Source organism: Tamandua tetradactyla, chromosome 13, assembly GCF_023851605.1.
Source record: "Tamandua tetradactyla isolate mTamTet1 chromosome 13, mTamTet1.pri, whole genome shotgun sequence".
NCBI classification, from domain to species: domain Eukaryota; kingdom Metazoa; phylum Chordata; class Mammalia; order Pilosa; family Myrmecophagidae; genus Tamandua; species Tamandua tetradactyla.
In genome coordinates, this window is record NC_135339.1 from 51,298,349 (window position 1) to 51,321,109 (window position 22,761).

General features: G+C 41.0%; 1 protein-coding gene across 1 annotated transcript in view; it reads right to left on the reverse strand.

Moving 5' to 3' along the window:
* LGI1 (leucine rich glioma inactivated 1) overlaps positions 1–19,750 on the reverse strand; it is a 35,827-nt gene extending 16,077 nt beyond the window's left edge. Inside the window, exons 1-3 of the mRNA XM_077124390.1 lie at positions 19,234–19,750; positions 18,767–18,838; positions 70–141 (exon numbers count right to left, since the gene is read on the reverse strand). Of these exons, the coding sequence (XP_076980505.1) occupies positions 70–141; positions 18,767–18,838; positions 19,234–19,448 (359 nt within the window). The 5' untranslated portion in view covers positions 19,449–19,750. The remainder of the gene's footprint in view (positions 1–69; positions 142–18,766; positions 18,839–19,233) is intronic.
* Between the last annotated feature and the right edge of the window lie 3,011 nt (positions 19,751–22,761).

Sequence of the window (22,761 nt, forward strand, 5' to 3'; positions counted from 1 at the left end):
AGTTGTGGGAATGAAGAGCACTTGTCATGAGTCATTATGTTTTTTTGTTTTTTTGTTTTTTTTACTTACAAATACTCTAGATGTGGAAGACCAATAAAAGCATCATCACTGATCACATCAAAGGAGTTCGATGTGAATAACCTGCCCGGAAAAAGTATACAATGAAAATGGTTAAATTGCCAGATTGTCAATCTCTGTTGTTTTTATCTCTCAGAGAAATGACCGTTAGTTGTACACGGAGAGATGCCTACTACAGTGTTATTTATTCAGATAATTTTTGCAGCTCCCTCCCCAAGCCCCCAGTACTTTTTAAATGCTCATCAAGGGGGTCTTCCATGCCTCCTCTTCATGTGTGACGCTGTCACATGTCCTCGGTGACGTTGTGAGTTGCAGTTGGGGCAGGCATGACAGAAGAAGCAGCCAAATCAACATTTTGTACGTTTTCATGACAAAGGCGCTCGCGAAACCTTTTCTACTTGCTAGAGGAACCTCTGGCGCATTTTGACTGGCCAAAATAATAGTGCCTTGGGGTCCTAAGCCCAGGAAATGTAGAAAGTTTTAGCTTCATGCCTGACTGAGCTATGCTGTCTCACAGCAGACAGGGCATTGACATGGTCTCAATGAACATCCACTAGCCTCCATCTTTGAAAATAGAACAGGCTGAAGATGGGGAACAATGAGGCTTAGGAAGAGTCTTTACTCATTATTGTGAGGCTTTTGAAAAAACACTTTCACTTGGACAAATTGATATGCATTTTCAAAAATCTTCAGAGATTTAGTTTAGAAATTACTGATGAAAAAGAACATCAACCAGCAGGCTCCACAACCTGCTGTACTCTTAGGAAAACTTGCCAGTTTTCTGAATGAGAGGCTTGAAAGGAGTAATTTTAGTCCAAATAACATAAAGCATTATTAGTTTTTTAGAGTGAGTAATATTTTATGGAACTCTTTAGATAAAGTGCAGATAGAAGCTGAAAAGAAGTTTTTTAAAAAAATTTATTAGAGAAGATGTGGGTTTACAGAACAATCATGCATAAAATACAGGATTCCCATATACCACACCTTGTATTGGTGTAGAACATTTGTTTCAATTGATGATAGTACATTTGTATAATTGTACTATTAATTAAAGTCCATGGCTTAACTTGGCATTCCTTGTTTGTATAGCTGTCATTCGATGGATTGTTAAAAAATTTTGTTCTTTCATGATATATACAATCTCACATTTCCCCTTTTAATCATGTTCAGATATATATTTCAATGTTAATTGTGTTCACAATATTGTACTACCATTGCCACCATCCATTACCTAAACATTTCCGTAATTCCAATAGGAGCCCTGTACATTGCAAACCTCCACTCCCATTCCCTATCCCAACCCTTCCCCTAGTAACCTATATTCTAGATTCTTACTCTCTAAGTTTACTTATTCTCAATTGTTTCAAATCAGAGCAATCATATAATATTTGTCCTTTTTGTGTCTGGATTATTTCAGCCAACAAGATGTCTTCAAATTCACCCGTGTTGTCCTACGTGTTGATGATGAGTTTATAATGAGTTTAATGATGCACAGTCTATGTTTTAAGGTTCCTGTGGATACCATCTTATTTCAGTTTAGCTTTTGTCTGAAATGTGATAGTGGGCTTAGACCAAACTAGATGTTTGAATTAATATGGCAATTTACATCTCATACATAACTGTATCATTCCACTTATATAAAGTCCACGATTCCCTGTTAGTAAGTCCTGTGACTTTTAATTTTAAAGACAAGGAATTAAAAATACCTGCCTCTAACTAGTTTAGTATAGTTACATCATCTCTCTAAGCCTGTTAACTAAGGGGATTAAAACCAGTTAAATTATTAAATTTTCAGAAATCAGTTTCTGAAAATCTAATAGATTGTTTGGCAACAGGGATTGCTTCAAAATCATCAGGGGGAGGCCTCGGGGGGTCAGAGATTAATTGGGCATGAACTGATAATTTTTGAAGCTGAAAAATGGGTGCATAGAAGTGTATGTTATTATCCCTATTTTTATATATGATTTACATTCTCCATAAAAATGAAAAACAAAAACAAAAACAAAACAGAACCGAGCAAATGAAACTAGCTGATCTCTTGTATTTCTTCTAAACCTATCAATCCTGGGGTAGTGTTGGATTAATTCTCCTCTAGTCTGTCTCCCTCCAATGTCATGGTTTTATAATCAGGTAATAAACTAAGCTCTGAAATGCCAATCCTGATGAACTGTGGTACATATTTGAGCGCCATATTTATTAAAACAAATTCAAAACTTCATGATTTCAGTCACAAATTTGACAGTTGTCTCTTCTCACTTCATGGTTCTGGAAAACAACAAGATTGTTCAGCTTTACTCCAGGTAAGCTAACATCCAACAGCTTCCTTAGGCCCAAGTCTTTCGTTTCACCTTGTATAGGTAGCACCGGGGATGAAGAGGGAGATGATGGAATAAGGCAGAAATGGGTACAAAGAAATACGTCCCAGACTCGCTGGTTTACAAACTGTCCCATGGTTGTAATCACACACTCCAAGTTGTCAGAAGAAATGGCTTCCATCACCAGTTTCTCTTATGTCAGATGCAAAACAGAGTGGGAAACAGTTATGAGTGGGTAGAACTTGCCCATACATGACAGAACAAAACAGAGGGTTTCCACTAGGATTTTTGTCTGCTGGTTCATTGCTTATCCCCAGCACCTATAATGGTACCTTTCCCATAGTGAGCACCGGATAAGTATTTGCCGAATACAGAATTCATTTTGTATTAAATTCTAGAAATTATTAGATTACTAGATGGAAAGTTCCTTCCAGCAGAGATTTACCCTTATATGTTTTTGTGTCCCCAGTACTGAGCATAGGTTCCTGGCTGAATAAATGTTTGTTGACTAGATTTCAGGGATCAAAATCTCTGGATTACTACAACCTCCTGCCAAACTGTGGATGAAATTTACAAACATAATGTCAAGGGGAAGAAGCAAAAGACTAATAATCCCGTATGATTCCTCTTATATAAAGTACAAAATCCAGTGAAACTAATATGCTGGTAAGTGGAAGTCAGAATCGTGGTCACCTGTGGAGGTAGGTAGTAGCCAGAAGGAAGCACAAGAGGAGCCTTTGGGGTCAGCATTAATTTTTGGTTTCTTGATCTGGGTGCTGGCTAAAGGAGCATTCACTTTGTCAATATCACTAAGATGTGTACTTTTGATATGTGTACTGTATTGCATTTTATTATACTTTGATAAAATTTTCTTATAAAAGAGGGAAAAAGTCCTCTGGCTAAAATAATAATGATTACCAATAATAATGATTACCATAGTTCAGCTCTAAATTCAATTGTAGTTTTCTGTGGCCAAGGATTCTATCTTGTGATGTGTAAAAGTATACACACATTCTAAATATTCTTGAATGGGCTATCTGTTTTATTGTCCCATGTGTACTTAAAAATATTCCTAGGTCATTTTTTTCAAAAGAGGGTGATACTCTGGTCCATATTTTAAAAATGGATTTCTTGAAATATGTCTGATTCTACTCTTATGATTTCTTATTGGACCAGGGATGTTTCTGTATCCAACAGTCTCTGCTGAGGGAAACTGTGCCCCATCCCTGGTCTTCACACACACCAGACCTGGGTACCACATCATCTTCCTCCCTTTCCACAGATCATTAGGGTAAGAAAGACTTGGCTCCTCACCCAGAGTAGCCAATCCATAGACCGGTCAGCACCTCGTGGCCTGAGTGGCCTGCTCTAAAAAGAAGAGCTGGGCCAGGAGTTCCCTCATGAGGACTTGGAATTGGCAAATTGAGGCAGGGTGGGGGTCAGTCAGGAGTGGAGCTGGAGAAAGGATGCTTTAGAGTTGAGGTGGATCAATGGTTGACTCAAGTGCATGGAAGGTATGCTGAGGAAAGAGCAGAAGGTGGAGGAGACCCCACAAAGGGAAGTGTGTGTGAGGGCCAGTGGGGAAGAGACCTAGAGCTGCCTTAGACCCTAAGCTAGTTGTCCTCAATCTTGGTTACACTAGGAATCACCTGCAGAACTTTACAAATACTGATAACTGGTTCCCACCCACCCCCAACAACTCCCTCTCTTCCAGATCCTGATTAAACTTTACACCTAGAGTGTGGCCCAGGCATGGGGAGATTTCAAGCTCCCCAGGTGATCCTGATATATTGTGAGGGCTGAGAACCATGATCCTGAACTTTCCAGGTCAGTTACAGTTATCATTGTGTTAGAGATTGAAACATGTGCCCCATAAGAGACATGCTCTTAATCTTTATCTGCATTCTTGAGGATTTTGTAAATAGGACCTTTCGAAATATTATTAGTTAAGGTGTGGCCAATTGAATCAGTGTGGATCTTAACCCATATGACTGGCAGCCTTATAAAAAGAGGAAATTTGAATAGAGTAGGTAGAAACCAGAATCTAGGAGATGCCAGAAGATGGAGAAACCAGAAGTCAGAGGAGGCCACAGGAGGAGACCAAGGACACCGCCATGTGACGGAGGCAGAGGTGCAAGCCAAGGAGTCCCAAGGATGTGACAAGTCAGCTCCAGAATGCTACAGACCCCAAGAGAAAGCATGGCCTTGCTGGTGCCTTCACTTTGGATGTTTAGCCTTCAAGACTGTGAGACAATCAATTCATTCTGTGGTATTTGCCACAGCAGACTTGGCAAATTAGGACATCCCCTTTACCTGTGGGGAATGAGAGGGCCTTTGCTTCTTGCAGCAAGTCTGGCTAAAGCAGTTGCCATGGTGTGGAGACGGTGTGGGTTGTCCTGTCGCTATGATCACATGTAGCAGAAGTCTGTTAATACGAGTCACAACTGCAGCATCATCATGGGGTTTGGGGAGACCAGTATATGGTCTGAATGAGCTCATTACCCTGAAACACAGCTCAGAAATCTGGACTTTACAGACTTGCTAAGCAGCCAAGCCTTGGGTTTGTGCAGAGGTAGAGTAGAATTTGTCCTCTGTTCCTGATCCATGGGAACATTAGAAAAAGCAGGCGATTTCCCCTTGAATTTTGGTAGGGGTGGGCACAGGGATGTGCCTTGACCTACCTGCACCTCTCCCAACCTGGGGTTGTGCACTTGTGCCTCTTAGCCATCAGCCCCATGAATTCAGTGAGAAAAGGGCCTGTGGAAGGTGAGGAGGGGTGGGGAGAACTTTTTCCCTCTGCAACCCTCACAGAAAGGAAAGATTTAGAAGGACTATATATAAATACCCTATCAATTTCAGGCAAGTAACAGCTTATTCTTTAAATGCCTCCATAATAGCCTACATTCCATAGACTCTTGCCTAAATTATCTTATTTGGTCTTTAGAACAACTCTGTGAAAGTAGTTGAGCAGGTGTGGATATCTGTTTGACAGAGGTGAAAACTGAACCCCAGAGGCTGTGAAAAGACTTTGCTCAAGGTCAGGAAGCCCAAGTTCCCTGGTCCGTGTCCTTTTGCAGTATCTCAGTATCAGACCCAGATCTGCATAATGACATAATGTCTACATTCTGGCAAACACACATCCTAACGCTAATTAGCTAATGTGGATTTAAGAAATTTGATTAAATAATAATTAAGATCCCTTCCTTCCTTCCTTTCTTCCTTTAATCCATTTGGAGCTTACTTTATTATGGTGTGAGGTGAGACACTATCTCGATTCTTTCCTGAATACCCAAGGCCTTTCATTGAATCATGGAGTCCTGCCCTAGTTATAAGTGTCACTTCATTCCATGTCTGTTATTTTATTGGATTTTTCTAAGAAACAGATTTTGGATTTATTTATTATTGTCACTGCTTTCCAGTTTATTATTTGATCTTTTTAGTTCTATTATTTGTTTTCTCCTGTATTTCATAGGGAGGACATTTTTTTACTAATTTATTGAATTTAGTGCTCAACTGATGTATTTTTATTCTTTGAGATTTAAAATGAAATATTTAGAAATATAATTTAACTCTGTAAAGCCTCCAGTAAGTTTTTATATATAAAAGTCTTTAAATTATTTTCTAATGATTTGATAATTGCATAATTGATTAACAGGAATTTCGAATAGTGCTCCTAAAGTTCTCTGTTGATGGTGAGTTTTTTAAACTCTCATGACTTTATCATTAATATTATACTGGAATCACAGGGTGTGATCTATAAAATGTCTGCTAAGCCCAGCCAAGCTCTAGTTCCTACTTCCAACTGCCCATACATCCAGCTGCCCGTAGGGGAGGGTCACATCTCAAAAGCGACAGATCAGCATCAGTCAAAAGACTGATAGGGGGCTCCTGGTTGAACAGAAAAGGAGAAATGACAGAATTTAATTGAAAAAAGCAGATAAGTGGGTGACAAGCTCAGAGTTCTGAGAAAGTCTGGGGTCAGCAACAGAGAAGTGAAGGAAGAAGCAGAAGATTGAAGAATGAGAATTTAGCTAAATCAGAAAAGAGTCCAGAAGTGCAAAAGGACTAGGCAGGCGCATTCATCGTGGGCCACTGGAGCAGCTTCCTACTCCAGACTTTCACCTCCTCCAATGTGCTGGAGGAAGAGCACGCTGAAGAGGCAGTCAGAAAGCCTGACTTAGTCCCTGCTTGGCCATGAATTTTCCATGTGGCCTTGAGCATATCATTACTCTCTAAGTTGTAATATGAAGAAGTGGACTAGGTAATTTTTAGGCCCCTTTGAGCTCTAAAGGTATGTGAACCAATGCATGTAGCACTGTAGTCTTCCCTGCATGGGAAGAGAGGATTGGTGAAGATAGCTGAATCGAGGGGGTGGGGGTAACCCCTCTTGATAAATATCCCCTTGCCTCAAACCAGACTAATCATCTGGTCGTATGTGAGTGCCCACTGGCTCTAATGGCTCATTGCTCATTTGTTGACCACCATCAGAATTGTCCTTGGCCCACAAGTGGCTTGCATCCCATCTTCCAGCCCAGAAGCAGGTTCTCCGGCTCTGGAGGGGGGATGATTTAGAGAGCTCTCCCAAACAATTCCCTCTTTGGCAATGATACTCTGGATGGAAAAAAGAAGAAGGAGCACTTGATTGTCATTTGGAAACGGCATTGATTGGATTCAGAATTGAGAATCTGGTGTTTAAGCTTATTACTTATATGACCTATTAAGTAGGTAAATCTCTTTCATGTATTTTTATAGGAATTATAATGACAAAAAAGACTTCCTGGATGTTTCTGAAAGTTACATGAGATAATGTATATAAGCATGTATATGAACTGTCAGGCAAAGACTACAGAACATGAACAGTCGAGCAAAGAGCATAGACATAAAATGTAAAATGGAAGCGTCCTCAGATTTAATGAAGGGCCGTAATTTTACTGCTAAGGAAACTGAGGTCCAGTGTGGTTGTCACCGACCCAAGTTAACTTTTCTGTACATTCCCAGGATATTAGGCAGCCATGGGCAGTGTGTGCAAACAAAGCGTGCACACTCCTAGGCATATATTGTATATATGTGTGCCTGTGTGTTTGGATATGCATGTGTATATGTACATGAGAGAGAGCAATCTGCATGCGCAGATTACAGATTCTGGAAGATTTGGGGGCACAGCTGGAGGTGTTTGCCATCTTGTTTAAAAGCTAGCTTTTCTTAAAAGATTCAGGTCTTCGGTTGTTAATAATATTCTCTTTTATTCAAAAGAAAAGGGCCAGTTGAATGATAATTAACAATAGAGTGATGATTCACTTCAGTTAAATGCACATGTACCACATGCACAATGTACATTTGAAGATTTAAAAATATGCTCTTTAGACACAAGAGAGCATTAAAATGGGAAGCATCACACATGAGCACATTATTTGACAGTTCTTTCTGACTCTCATCCTTGGAAATAATTTTCAACGTAACTCAGATGATCTTTAAGTCCACCACCACCTCTTTGATCTGAAATGATTGAAAATACCCTTAACTTGGCTCCATATAAATCTGAGCAAGGAATGCATTCCAGAGAGATATGTGGTTCAACTCCCTCATTTCCTAGATGAGGAAACTGAGGCCTGCAGAGGCTAAAATACTTGACCGAGGTCACATCTTTTGTCAGTGGCAGTGACAGAATTAGGATGGAGGTTTCAGGATTTGCAGGAATGTCCTTGGGAATATCCTGGGGATGCACACACACAGAGATGTGAGCAGGGGACCATCCCTTTGATTTCATAGTCCCTTACTTCTTGTCTCAGGGCAGACAAAACTTCCTTTCTAGAAGTTGGCACAACTAGTCAACAGCCCACCCTCCCATGTTGTTTACAGATCCAACCAGTGTCTCCCCAGCCATGGAATACCAGGGAAAATAGGGACTTAAATTTTATCTAAAGGCTAAACCATGCCAGGTCTCATCTTTAGCAGTTTTCCATCAATTAATTCATTTTAATCCCCATGATAACACTGTAAAATAGGTTTCTTTTTCTCCACTTTAAAGATAAAGAGAACTGAAGTGCGGGAGGTAAACTAATTTGAAGCTTCTCAGGGGCAGATCTTGCTCTTCTAAGGTCTTTCTGCTCAGGCACGGCCTTTCCGCCATGGCTGGTTAATGACTGTGGGTGAAGCCAAAATTCCTATTTTCATTCACCTCAGATCTGCTCAGTGTCTGCTGTAAAACCAGAACAGCCTTGGCCAGTATTTTCCAGAGCGTATTCCCTGGAATACAAGAACTTCGAAGAGTTGAGAAGTGCTACAGACACAAAAAAGGCAAATAAATTTGGGGAAAGTGAGTAAATGAAGTTAATCATTTTTAACTACTCAAGTAGTTACTTTTTAACGTCTCATCTATCCTCAAGTTAAGTTGAGACGCCAAAAGAATTAAATATGCATTTTCCCAAACTGATTGATAATGGGACCCTTTATTGAGTTAAACACAAAATAAATTGCCAATGGAACATTTGTTGGGAAATGCTGGTTCAGTACTTGGAAAAGAGCTATGAGGGAATCCATTCCAAATAAAATCAGTGAGAGTGTAAGTTTAAGCTCAGGGGCTTAAATTTTTTTCCAGTTGAAATGGGTTGCAAGTGATATCTACTTCCTCCAAAAGATGAAGTATTTCATTTTGAGACGGTCCCTAAGGAAGGTGCTGAAAGCTGCCTGCGCATGTAGGTAGCCTGTTGGTGAGGTCTGACTCTCAAATAATCCAATGAATCCACACTAACGAAGTCATCTCCTGTTGCTCCTTACATGGGCTGGAGGGTTTAACAGATCCTTCAAGATGCCATGCTTCCTGTGGGCCTGAGCTCTGCTATCAAGCCTCTCTAGAACATGGTGAGGTATAAATAAGGAATCTAATAAATAAAATGAAAAGCAAAGGCAAAAGTTCCCCCCAAGGATGTTCCATAGAACCAATATTCTATGGAATGTTAAGAAAAGTTAAACAACATTAAATAATTTCAGAGGTTTTCTATGCCAAAGTGCATCGTGAATAATCAAGCAGGGATTAACGTCCAGGGTTTTTCAAATTTATTCCTGCACAGAACTCTTTTCTTTCAGGACAGCTATTGCACAGGATGCTGGTTGAGAAAATATTGGTCTGAGGTGTAACATTAGGTAAATAAGTCTTTTTCTTTTCTTTCTTTTTTGCTCTCTCTCTCTCATTCTTTTTTTTTTTTTAAGCAAGGAGACCAGAGCTTACACATACAAATGAGAAATGACTCCCGGGGAAACTAGATGTTAGTGCCAGCAATGCTGCCACTCTTTCAAAGGGCTTTTGAAATTCCCATTCAATAATTGTCTCCAGGAATCAGGACACATTTCTTTGAATACTCTCATTAATAGCAAAGGTTGACCCTTTGAGAGGGGATTTGATTTTGGGAACAAAACTATGCAAAGTCAAGCCCGAGGATTCACACTCAGGAGGAAGTTAACAGAAGTAGTTAATAGTGAGGCCTTGTAAGGCAATTCAGAGCACAGGGGTGGGGAAGACATTGTCTATATTTTAGAACCTCACCTACTCTTTGAGACCAAAGGAAGAAAGGTTTATTTTGTCCAGAACCTACATTTTCTGTAGCACATAATCTAACTCAACCTGTCTGGAAAGTTCATTTAGGCAATCGAAACACAGGGAGCTCAGAATAAAAATGAGGGCCTTCAATCTTTTTTAGCTTAATGTAGACTGGATACATCCCAAAATATTTTAAACAGATAATCAAAAAGTATTGACAAAGTCCCTGAGGGATGGGAGAATATGAAACTACTCAACTTTACCACGGGGAAACCCTTGAAACTGTGTCAAACATTAGGGACACCCAAGTCAATAGGCCAAGCCCTTGATCTTGAAGCTTGCTCTAGTGAAGCTTATGCATGTAGTGGAGAAGCTTGGCCTACCGATAGGTATGCCTAAGACTTACTTCTGGACCTCTTTGTTGCTCAGATGTGGCGTTCCCCTCTCTGAGCCCAACTCTGTAAGTAAAATCATTGCCTACCCCTCTACATGAGACATGACATCCAGGGCTAAAAGACTCCCTGGGAGCATGGGAGATGACTCCCAGGAATGAGTCTGGCCCTGGCACTGTGGGATCAACAATGCCATGCTGACCAAGAGGGGGAAAAGAAGTGTAACAAATAAGATATCAGTGGCTGAGAGAGTTCAAATAGAATCGAGAGGCTACTCTGGAGGTCACTCTTATGCAAGTTTCAGATAGATATTACTACCTACCATAAGTTGCCAACCCCCAACCAAAACTATTCCAGCCAATCCTAAAGAACCCCTAGGGCAATATATGATTCCACAAAGGTTCCATGCACTAGAGTAACTTTCCAGAAACCTACAACCTCCAGATGGGTCGCCAGACCATACAAGTCCTGAAACCTAGAGAGCCCAGCCTCTCCAGAACATCAGCTAGTTTCATCCCCCTACCCCATATTATTGACAGCCCTTCCAACATGAAGAAGTTAGAATGGCCATAGCCCAAATACTCCTAAAGAGTGGGATAGAAAGATCAAAGGTGATAGTGGAGTAATACAGAGAAGTAGGGTTTAACAAATGAATGCGATTGCTGAATCATTATATTGATATTTCTTTTAGTCTCCAGTATCTTAGAGCAGCTAGAAGTAAAAACCTAAAATTGTAGACTTGTAACCCACACCAAATTGTGAAATCTGTTCTACAAGTAATTGTTGCTCTGTGCTTTGAAATTTATTGCTCTTTTCTGTATATGTTATTTTTTCACCAAAAAAAAGAACAGAAAAGTCATTGTGATGATAAAAATATACATATATTTCTCCTAGCCTCCAGTGTCCTAGAGCAGCTAGAAGGAGAAATCTGAGATGATGGTATGGTAGCCCTTGACAGACTCTGGGATCCGTCCTGTAACTACTTGTTGAAGAGTGCTTTGAAAACTATTGCTTTTTTCTTTCTTTGCTTTGTGTATATGTTATATGATATAATAAAAAAGTAAAAAAAAAAAAAAAAAGAGTGAGGCCTTGAGTTTAAACTCTGGCTCTGCGACTTATCAAGGGTGTGTCATTGAGAAGACTACCTAACTCTTCTAGAACTCAATGCTCCATCCATAAAATGGGAGAGAATTACACCCACCTTGCCTGCCTATTGTGATGATGAAAACAAATGAGATTTATCAAGTGTTTAGCAATACACTGGTACATGATAGGCATGTACCAGTATCATTTTTAAATGATAAACATCCCTAAAACAGCTGTTGCTATCGTGCAGCTTATAAATTGAGAGCAAAGGCGACTCTCAAAGAGGGGTCCAGATATGTTAGATCATGTGGAAGCACAGCTGGGAAGAATCTACGGCCTCCCATGAGGAATTCTCTACAGGTTAAGAGTTATTTGAAAGGGTATTACGTGGGAATTCTATATATTAGGCATGCTTTTTCTGTAAACCTACAACTTCTCTAATAAAACAAGGTAATTAAAAAAGAAAGAAAACAGTTCCGTTAATTTTACCAATTAGTAAATATAATCGGGTCTGTTAAATAAGTTATTTGCACATATAAAGTCTAGTCTGTTTTTTATTTATAACGGGTTCATTGCATTTAAATTACACTTTACATAGGCAAACACCTGTCATTTTGCTATGTAAGTGAACCCGGCATTTCTTTTCTAACCCTTGCCCAAAGCGAGGGATACTGAACAATTGTTTTGTCACCATGGGGAGGGCATGTTAAGATCCTCTGAACGAGCTTACAGAGGGAGACTGGGATCTACATTATTATTTTAATAACCATTTAACAGTCCATTTCATGCAATGAGGCTCTTGCAAATAACAACCCAATATCGCTGGTTTATTAGAATTGATGCAATAAATGTTATCCATTTCTTTACCAAACCATTGCCTATATCATATTAATTTAAAATAACTGTTTGTAGAATATAATATAATAGAAATTTTAAGTTAGAAAGAGAACTTAGATATAATCAAATGTGAACGTCTTGAAACACCAACTCATGTTTTGTTTGGCCTTTGCCCTGTTTTAAAAATCTGCCTTCCCTTGAAAATTAGGAAGATATGGCCCCATACCCACGTACTACATTACTGCATTACCATCAGTGATAATTTTCTGGAGCTGAGGAGTCTTTTCTGGTTTACTCCAGTCACCACCACTCCCTATTGTCTTATATCCAACTGCTTCCCTTGTTTATCCTACTGAAATCCTTCAGTTTGAGAACCATAATTTAATCTATCTCTGTTTTTTTGTTTGTTTGTTTATATTCGTTTTTGTATGCTCTCTGGTGGTGGTCACATTTCATTCTTTTCCATGTGACTATCCTGTTATTGCAGCAGTGTTTGTTGAATTGGGGCGGGGGGGGGGGGTGGTCAGGGGGGGAATAGAGCCTGGGGCTCCTGTATGGCAGGCAAGAATTCTACCACTGGACTACCCTTACAAACCCTTATCTCTGGTATTTTATTCATTTTAAAAGTGAGGTCCAGGAATATTCTGTGACCTTACCAGAATCACATAGCTCATTAGTGGCAGAACTGCATCTTGAATCCATTTCTCCTGACTTCTAGTTCAGGTCTCTTTCCATTCTATCACAGAACCACTCATCTGAAGACTAGTCAATGTTAATTATCTTAAATAAAGTCTGACATATTTTACAAAATGTGGTGCCAGCTATTTTTTTCATGAGGAAGAACTGAGAGGTGAGGGTTATGATTTTTTTTTTGAAAAGTAAATAGTTCATGCTTCCTGTGAGACCTATTTGAAGGAATACTTAGGTACTCTGTGTAGAACCACAAAATTTTAAAGCTGGGATTGTAGGCAAACCCAACCTGAACATGCAGATGCTAATCTGATGGTTTGGCAATTCACATTAAAGTGTTTTTCAGATGCTATAATAAAAGCTAGTTTATTGAGTAATGAACTGGGTCATGCTCTTTACATGCATTGTTTCAATTAATTTTCATATACTCCTGTAAAATAGGCACTATAGGTAGTCCCCATTTTGTAGATGGGGACATTGAGACTTGACTAAGCTCACTGCAAATTACACAACTAGTAAGCTGCCGAGTGGGGATTTTAACCCACTTTTATCTGACCTCAAAGTGCGTGTTCTTTGCCACTTGCCACATTGCCAGCTCACCAGGCCTAACTGTGCTGACATCATCGATGTCATTGCAAAGTCCCTGTGATCATTTTGTAACCCTAAATGACAACAGAATCAATGACAGCAGGCATCACCATCACCAAAAATCAACTGAATATCATTTTAAACAAAATGAGGAAGTTTATCAAAACTACCTTACAATATATTCAAATACCTTACGATACATTCAAATATTATTTACCTTTTTAAGAATAACTGCCAGCTTGGAACAGGGCAGGAGGGGAGGTCAGCGTGTCACCCATCTTTATTCCTCACAATGCCCCATGTGCGCCTGCTGCGTAGCAGAACTCCCAAATGTGTTTGCTGAAATGGGAGGCTTTTGCTCTCAATTTGTTACTGTTTGCAATATCTAGTAATGAGCACTTGTTTTAGCTAAGCAAATATAAATAAGCCAAAAGGAAATTAATTTGTATTGATGATTTACTTTCACCTTAATAGTGCTTCACTAGAAGATTTCCCTTTGATTGTCCCCTCAGACTGGATAAAGGTGAATTCACCCTTCTTAGGATAGAGACCAGCCAGCCTCAATAGTCAAACTAAGAACCAGGGAAGCCTCAATGTGATTCTTACATGTCACAGGCCTAGATTTAAAAAAAAAAAAAAAAAAAAACTTGAGCAGTGGGAAAGGTTCTGGATGCTTTTTACCTTTTTAAGTTTGTAACAGTGGAAGTCTCTGCTGAAATAAATTAGAAGTCATAATGTCATGGGCAAATATCTGTTCACTTTTTATATGTTAGTCAATGTGAAGTTAGAGAGGGTATGCCAAACATAACAGACGTGTGAACACAACCACGACTGCCTACTGATGTCCAATAGGAATCCTTAGTACAAAATCTCTGAAAATATGTATTAAATTCATCAAATATATAGGAAGCAGTGACTTGGCTCATAACCCCCAGGCTCTTAGGGGACCATGGCTCATCGGTGGTCCTGCATGAGAGACACTAGGCAGATGCAGGTACAGACAGCTGTCAAAAATGACGGGCAGTACTAGGGATTTTGGTAAAGTCTATAGAGGCTGAGAAAACAGAGGTCAGGGAATGAGGTACCTCATCCTGGTATGGATGGAGCATGGGGTGTGTGTGGGAGGTATTGGGTTAATGTTGAGAGAGATACCTCTAGATAAACAGGAAAGAACGAAATTGTATTACCAACTGAGATGTTCTGTCTATAGGGAACCGCTAAAGGCTTCCAAGCACAAGGGTAACAGGACAAGATCTGAGTTTCAGGAAGGTAATGCTGATGGGGATTGTAAGACAGGAACCTGAAGCAGGGGGACCAGTTCAGAAGCTTCTGCAGCAGCCTGTGAAGTGGTGAGTGCAGTTCTCAGTTAGGGCGGTGACCCTGGGATCAAGAGGAGGAGGCTGGCCCTCCTGCTGGTTGAGAGGTGACTTGTACAAACGTGCATGGTGAAGGTGCACGTAGATGGTGAAGGACAAAGGAGAGGTGACTCCTAGGTTTCCTGCCTGAATAACTGAAAGGCTGAAGCAAACTTTCAGAGCAAACATCTGCTGTACAGGGCTATTTTGCATGATAGCTAATTAATTAATATGTTAAAATTCCAATCAATAAGGTATTGGGATAATCATTGACAAAGGAGCCTACGTGACTGAAATGCATCCGTTCAGCCAATTGTGGGAGCATCAGCTGGGCACAAACCAAAACATGTTCACCACTTGTCACCAGCTCATGAGTCTCCTAAAAACCCTCTTTGTTGACGTCTGTCTTCAGTAGTTTTTGAAGTTTGCAAAACTTTTTTTAGCAAGGAATAGAAAAAAAAGACAATCACTATACAGATGAGAAAAGCCATGGATATTTTTTCCTGGACAAATATTAGGAAGGATTAAATAAATTCTTTTATAACAAATCTACAAATTCTTTTATACAGATTTGTTTTTCTGTGATACTAAAACCAACCCCAGAATTCACTTTCTGCCAATAAAAGCCTGCTAGAAGTTGGAGGGCTTTCATTCATTAAAATATTTTATGAATTAATGAAAATGCAGCCACATTTTATTCTCTTAAATTTTAATTTTACTTCTGCTGTCAGCCTGTATCATTGGGGACTTCAGTCCACAGATGAGAAAGAAAAGGACTGAAATATACGAAAATAAGTTTCTCTTGCATTCCCTAAAAGTACCACTCCCAACCCACCTAAAGCAAACTAGTAAGAATAATTGTTCTCATTGGTTATGTTTTTTAAATGGCCCTATAGAAAACATGAATGAAATTGCATATGCTTGGAATTTTTTTTTTCATTTAAAGTCATAAATGAGTTTTTTGTTTTTAAAGACGTTTTCTACAGCTTATCTGATGCATTTTTATTGGCTACTTTTAGTCTTTCTCTCCTCTATCTACAGTGTGTGGGCTTTTGTTTTTCTAGTTCTCCCATAAAAACTGCCAACCACAGCCTGCCGGGATCTTTTCCCCAAACACTGCATGCAATTTAAGGAAGCATCGTGTCTGCCTTCCTCAGTACCCTCGGCTGACATTTCAAAAAGTACTTCCCATCAGGTCTTCTACAGAAGGTCTGAAAAAGCATTTGGGGCCATAATTAATACATCAGATTGTTAGGGTGGATGGTGGGAATGGGATGGTTCTTTTCCATTTCCAACAGAGCAAAACACCAACTGCCTTTGTACATCAACCAGGCAGAATCGATTCTGAAGTTTATCTCTTCCTAGCACGTGACTAGTGAGCAGGTGAACCGTGGTCCCAAATGCTGTTGGGATTCATTGCGATCCCCACGTAGGCACGATCTTCTTGAGGACAAAAGTCTCCTAAGGACAAACCCAGGCCTTTGGAGCCCCACATCTTCCAAGGGGGTGTTAACAGCCCACATGGGGTTTTCAGGGCACTGTATGGCCCTGTCCCACAGAACATCCCTTTCTGCTTGTGAATCATCCATCTCCGCCACTGCTAAGATTGCAGCACAGTTCATAAATTGGAGCCTTATCATTTATTTCCAACTTGGTGAAAATGAGTTTACTAGGCCCTTATCAGAGGACAGAACGAAGCAGAAGACAGTGGGCAGGAAGGATAGGAAGCACAGTTTTAGGGAACAGGGTCCTGGAGAGGAGAGACCCAGACATATCTGTACTAGCCCAGCCCTGGCACAAATCTACCATTTTGAGGTGAGCCAATGTGAGTTAAACTGAGCGTGTATGGGGCAAAAATTACTCGCCCTTTTATTATTTCTGAAACCTGAACTGCTTTTAGAAATAAGGGCTGGAATGTTCCATAGGAACTCTGAGCATGGGACACAGGGGCATGGCACACACTCGGTGTGCGCTATTTAAAAACCAGTCCCTTGGCTTCCCTCTGTGATTCTAAATCCGTGTATTCACATTACCCTGTAGCAGCCGGTAACTATTTCTATAACATTGTCCAGCATCTGTGGTGGCTGTGGCTGGGTGTACACAGCAAAAGCAAAGTGGAGACATGGTCCCTGATTCAGCTGATCAATCTGTGTCACAGCTCATGCCCAGCCAATGTCAGAGGATGTGTCAATTGACACTTCTCTTTTAATTCAAAAGACTGATCTATTTAAGTATCTTGAGGGTGGGGGCGAATGAGGTGCCTCAGCACATCAAAAGGGTACATTTTAAATGAGCCACTTATTTATTTGATGAATGAACAACATAGCACAATTTATCACCTTCTCAGATGCAGCAAATTCTTATCCTCTGGAAGGGTCCCAGCCTGGAGGCTCTACCCCTTTACGTGCTGAATGGTCTGAATTTTATGGATTTGTTTGATGTGCTAACACTTCTCCTAATCACACCATTAGCCATCAATCAAATAAACAAACCCCTTGGGAATATTTTACTCAATTGTTAATCACTCAAAGACAGTTGCCAGTGGATGGACATTAGCCAACAATGTTACATAACACCTGATCAGGTTTGTGAATTCAGTGAAATAGCCAAACCAGTTTTGGGATTTCATAGAGACAAAAACAATAGATTAAGTAATTTTTAGCCTTTTGGTTTTACGTAAAATTTTCCTAATCCTACCACATGTAAAATGCATGCGTAGCCATTTGTCCCACCCTATGTCGAGTATTCTATAGCTATTTAAATCTTACTCAACTCTGAAAACAACCCTTCAAAGTACGTATTATCACCTCCATTTCACAGATGAGAAGACTGAGGCTCAGAGAGGTTTAGTCATTGGCACGGATTACATTTCTAGTTTCTGGTGAGTGGTGGGTAAAATTTAAACAGAATTCTCTCCAGTATGTAAATATAAGCTCAAACAAACAAAATGGTCAATTAAGGCGAGAAAACAAAGCAGAAAAAAACAAACAGAAAACTAGGGCTATGAATCATGCGGTTAAGATGCCCCAACCCCAGCTGATGGGTTAATTGGCTAATTCCTGGCGAATTCCTAGAGTCCTGTAGCTATGAGCCCCGTTAGCCCAACACCTGAGGACCAGCAGACCTCTTGACCCCCACGTGGAACTGCTCTAAGAACTAGCACTCCAACTGCCCAACATCACCTCAGAACAAATTCTACGTGTTACATTATGCCTGTGGAGAGATCTGAATTCTTAGTCAAATATTATTTTTTTGAATATTTTCAGGCATGGTCCTGAATATGTGGTTCCCTTGTGACCAACTCAAAACACATAGCAAAGACGAATCCTTTTGCACTATCCTATATTAATATTGTCTTTTCTTCCTTGTAAGGAGACTAGTTATAAATTAGATGAAATTAGAAAACAGTCTCTTGAGAATTAATATTTTAAGGAATTACCTAGAAAGAACCAAGATGTTTGCTTCCCACATGGTAAATCATATAGAGTAGCAGCCTGGCCCGGGTCGCCGGGAGACAACATCTTGAGCACATATGTTATTGCTGGGTTCAGTATTGACTAAGTCAAAACCTCCAGGGCAAAATAACCAAAGTTCTCAAGTTAAAAATGAAAGCAAAATATTGAAATGGGTTTGGAACCATTGTTGCAACATTCCAACAACTTCATAAATAGCCATTAAAGTAGATAGCATTACAGGTTAGCCAATTTACCATTGCAAGAATCAACCTGTACTCTTCGTTTCAAGTCACAAACAAACCCATCTATCTCTCCTTTTACTGATACGCTTTTCCTTTACATGCTCAGTAAAATTAATATGGAGATCATTTACTAGAGGACTTATCCAAATATATGCTATATTATAAATAGTCATGATATAAATATTTCTCACAAGAGCTGCAGCGATGGTGTGAATAAAAAACTCCCTTCTGAGATTTCAGTAAAACCAGATCTCACAAAGGATCTGAAAGAAAACAAAAAAAAAACAAACAAACACACACAAAGAGACACACACACAAAACAAACCTTATGTTAATCCGGTTTAGCATAACAGTCTCTATTTGACACTATTTTATGAGGTACAATACTGTTCCTTCCCAGATGAAGTAAGAGAGATGAATCTGCTACAGGTTTCTCATAATAATATTCGGGGGGGGGGGGAATCTAAGCATGTTCAGTACCAGCTAATAAAAATGAAAAAAAAATCAAATGCAGCAACATGTTAGCACTGTCAGAGGGCTAAGCATGCAAGAGGAATCTCTCTCTCCATGCCCTTCCACCAAGACATACAAAGCCCCAAATACACAGGCTTGAATTTTTAAATCATAAATTAGATATCAAAATGCTTACGGGCCTTACAATGAGATAACATCAGGAGGAACGGTGCGTGGGATGGATCTGGCATTCTCACATAAAGCATTATCTTTGGTACAAGTACACACGGCAGGGCATTTGGGCTTCGCTGGCTTCTTCCCCTCAGTCAGCAAAAGCGCAGATAAGAGACATAGGAAACAAGCAATTCTTTTCAGTGGGATGCAGGCATTTCCCATCCTTTTGCTTCTCTCTGATTCCATGCAGTCAAAAAAATATCCCGAAACATGAACAAGCCTTCTGGAATTCAGATGGTGATTGTCTTGCTCTGAGACCAGGTCACACAGGCGTCCACCCTTTTCCTGTGCCTCTGTATCTCTGCTTTTCAAAACAGGGACCTGCAGCTGATTCGTGAGCGGCTACTCGCTCCAGCAATGCACTGCTCGGGAAGAGACCTGTGAGGTGCTGTGTGTGAGATGGGAGGGATCCAACTGCTGGAGGAGAGAGCAGACTTGCATCACCGCGAAAGCACTGAGCACAGACCAGCCTTCGAAGGCAAAGTGAAGTGATGTAACAGAAAATAAACAGCTTTCTGCTTTCACTGGGAGGCCTTTTAATTGTTGCCAAAAATAGGACGGCATTATGTCTTATTAGTGGGTGGGTGGGTGCGTGGGAGCCGGCATCTTGTGTTGGATCTCGGCAATCTCAGAAACCTCCGGGAATTTGCTTTTCATGGAGCAAACAACCTAGTAAGAAAAACGAGCATTTGAGCCAGCCTGGCTGGAAATAGGAAGTTAACTGAAACTCGGTCTGCAGCAGCATTCGATGAAAACCTTGACGTTTCTTACTGAGTCCACCTGACTGAGGCCATCGTTGAAAGACAGATAAGAACACATGAGAAAGCGACTTTAAAGGGAATGAATGTAAGTACTTTTCTGACACTTGTCAACTGTAATGAGTTATTAATCTTCATATCTGCCTCACTCCCCCTTCCCTCCTTCCATGATGAAGGAGGAAAACAGAAGATTTGATGGAATGTGTGTATAATCCACCCGCCTCACTTCTCCGCGCCCCACCCTCCCTGCCTTAGCCGTAGCCCCAGCAGCCTGGAAGGAACTCCCTGCAAGGAGGAGGCAGCCAGCTTTGGCTTCCCTGGGCAGTGAAAAGGCCTGGCTCAGCCAGGATGCTGTGATAAGGTGGGGAAAACACTGGACTAAGAACCCAGAGACCTGAATTTGAGTTCCAGTCCTGCCATGAACTAGCTGATGATATCTCTGTATCTGTTTGCTGTCTGTCAGATGGCAATGATAGTACAGACACAATCAATTGTTATGAACTGGGTGAACATGGTAGGCTATGCTAGCATCATACTTGATGGGAAAGTGGATACTCTGCTGGAGAAGGAAATTCATTTGAAGAAGGAAAATAAGGCCATGGCACTGGGGAAGGTGGTGTAGTCCAAAAGGTGGAATGGCCCAGAGGAGGAAGATGGGACCCTGGTCCTCTTACAACACCAGAAGCACCATCCTTCAAGCTGGCTTAGCTGGCGAGCGGATGTCAGTCCACACTTCTTTCTCCTCCAGTTTCTTGGACTGAAATTATTAAAAGGATTGTGTGAGAAAACGCATGCTTAGAACAAACTCATCCTATGTTGGTGCTTGATGCTCTGACACTCTGCCCTTTCCCTCTCCTGGCATGCCCTATACTTACACTGTGAGGGGTGGGCAGTCACAGTCATGTCTATGCTCATATGTGCTTACTGTCTGCGGACCCCCAGAAGACCAAGCTCCATGAGAGTAGAGCCCCTGCTGGAAATGCTGAGCCTGGATGACTTCTTGCCTGAAGTAGGCACCCAGCAGTTCATGGGTGCAACAACAGAGGGTACAGTCTATTCACGGTCATCAAATGCTTATCCGAATAAACTTCCAATTGCAACCCGGAGTTGGTGGAAAGGGATTTGACCCTGGTCAGGGAAGTTCAGGGGCCACTTCTCTGAGTAATGATTGACTTGAGTTCCAAGGTAAGAAGGAGTTAACTAGGCTCAAAGAGGGTGGAGGACAGCATTGGAGGCTGAGGAAGCAGCAGATGCATGGGCCTGCAGAGGTTTAGACAGAGAAGCGATATAATCTGGTTTGTGTTTGAAAAGGACCAGTGGGTTATTATCATAAACTAATTTGTGAGGGTTTGTAAATATGCAGGGTTTTTTTTACAGACGGAAAAACACCACAACTCAGTACAGAAGAAGTGATGATTTTAAAATAGATTCTACTAATGCCTCACTGTCAGGGACTCTATGGAGAAGGCCTGGGAGGACATGAGTGTTTTTAGAAATCATGACCTACAGCAAGCCTCACTTTAAACAGTAGAAGTGACACTTCAATGTTGGCTGTAAGTCAGATTTCTATGAAGTGGATCCTGCTTCGAATGCATAGTGAAAGCTTACTCCATAAAAGAATTATGAGGTGAAATTTTCTTTAGAGGCTCATTTTTATGCAAATTGTCACCTCCCCTAAGTCATCTGACTTGCAAAGGATGCAATTCGTAACTACAAAAGAAAACAGCAGGGTCATCAAAGACCCTGAGAACTTTCAGGGACCTTAGAAATCTCAGATCCAATTCTACATGTTACAGATGGGGAAACCGAGTCGCTGAGAGGTTTCATGATGGGTTAGGGGCAGGGGCACCGCCCTGCGTGCTCGCCATGAGGTGGCCCTCTAGCAGTTCCTCAGTTAAAATGATCAGTGCAGTCAAACAACCAGGATAATTCAGCCCCGATTTTCATCTCCAAACATATCCAATTATCAAGATGTCTGATCAGCCTTTGGCTTTGTGCTCTGTCGAGGCAGTCAACAGCAGGGTGAGCAATCTTTCGTATTTAATGTAGCGGAGCCAGGAGAGCAAATGAATGAGGGATAGAAATCATGTTCCATACTGTTCACTTTGCAGCTGTATTTATCTGGCAGTTCAGTTTGTCAGTTCAAGTGGAAAAAGGAAGCCCATGGTTGGGGTGGGGGTGGAGGGTTGGGAGAGGGGGACTGTAAGGACAAATTACAATAGGCATTCTGAAAAAAAAAAACAGTAACTTTTTCTCTGTCTATGGCATTTAAAGCCCAGGCTTGAATTCCTTATTCAATTTAAAACACCCACTAAGATCAGGCAAAATTTTAACCATGGAAAGCTGGATGCTGACAGCTTTCCTTTCTTTTTTTTTTTTGTCGGGGTTTTTCCTGACTCCAGAGCTGGGTCTGAGGAGGACCTCGGGTGAGGAGGGCAAGTTGCTGGGATTGTTGTCTCCAGGGCCCTGGGAGGGGCTCTGCTGCTGATTCTGCTTCCCTCCTCTGCTTCTCTGGGAAGCCCTGGGAAGCGCAGGGAGGATGTGGGAAGGTGGGTGGGTGGGGCCGTGGGGAGGTGGAAGCTTAGGAATTTCCACCAACGTGGAGGCTTTAGGTAAGGTTTGGCAGCCCACCTGTGGCTTACCATGGAGCCCCTGGGGAGAAGGGCCTGGAACGGATGAGAGCAGAGCTGGAAGGAGGCCCAGGGAAGCTGGGAGGCCGCAGATGCCGGCTCAACGCCCAG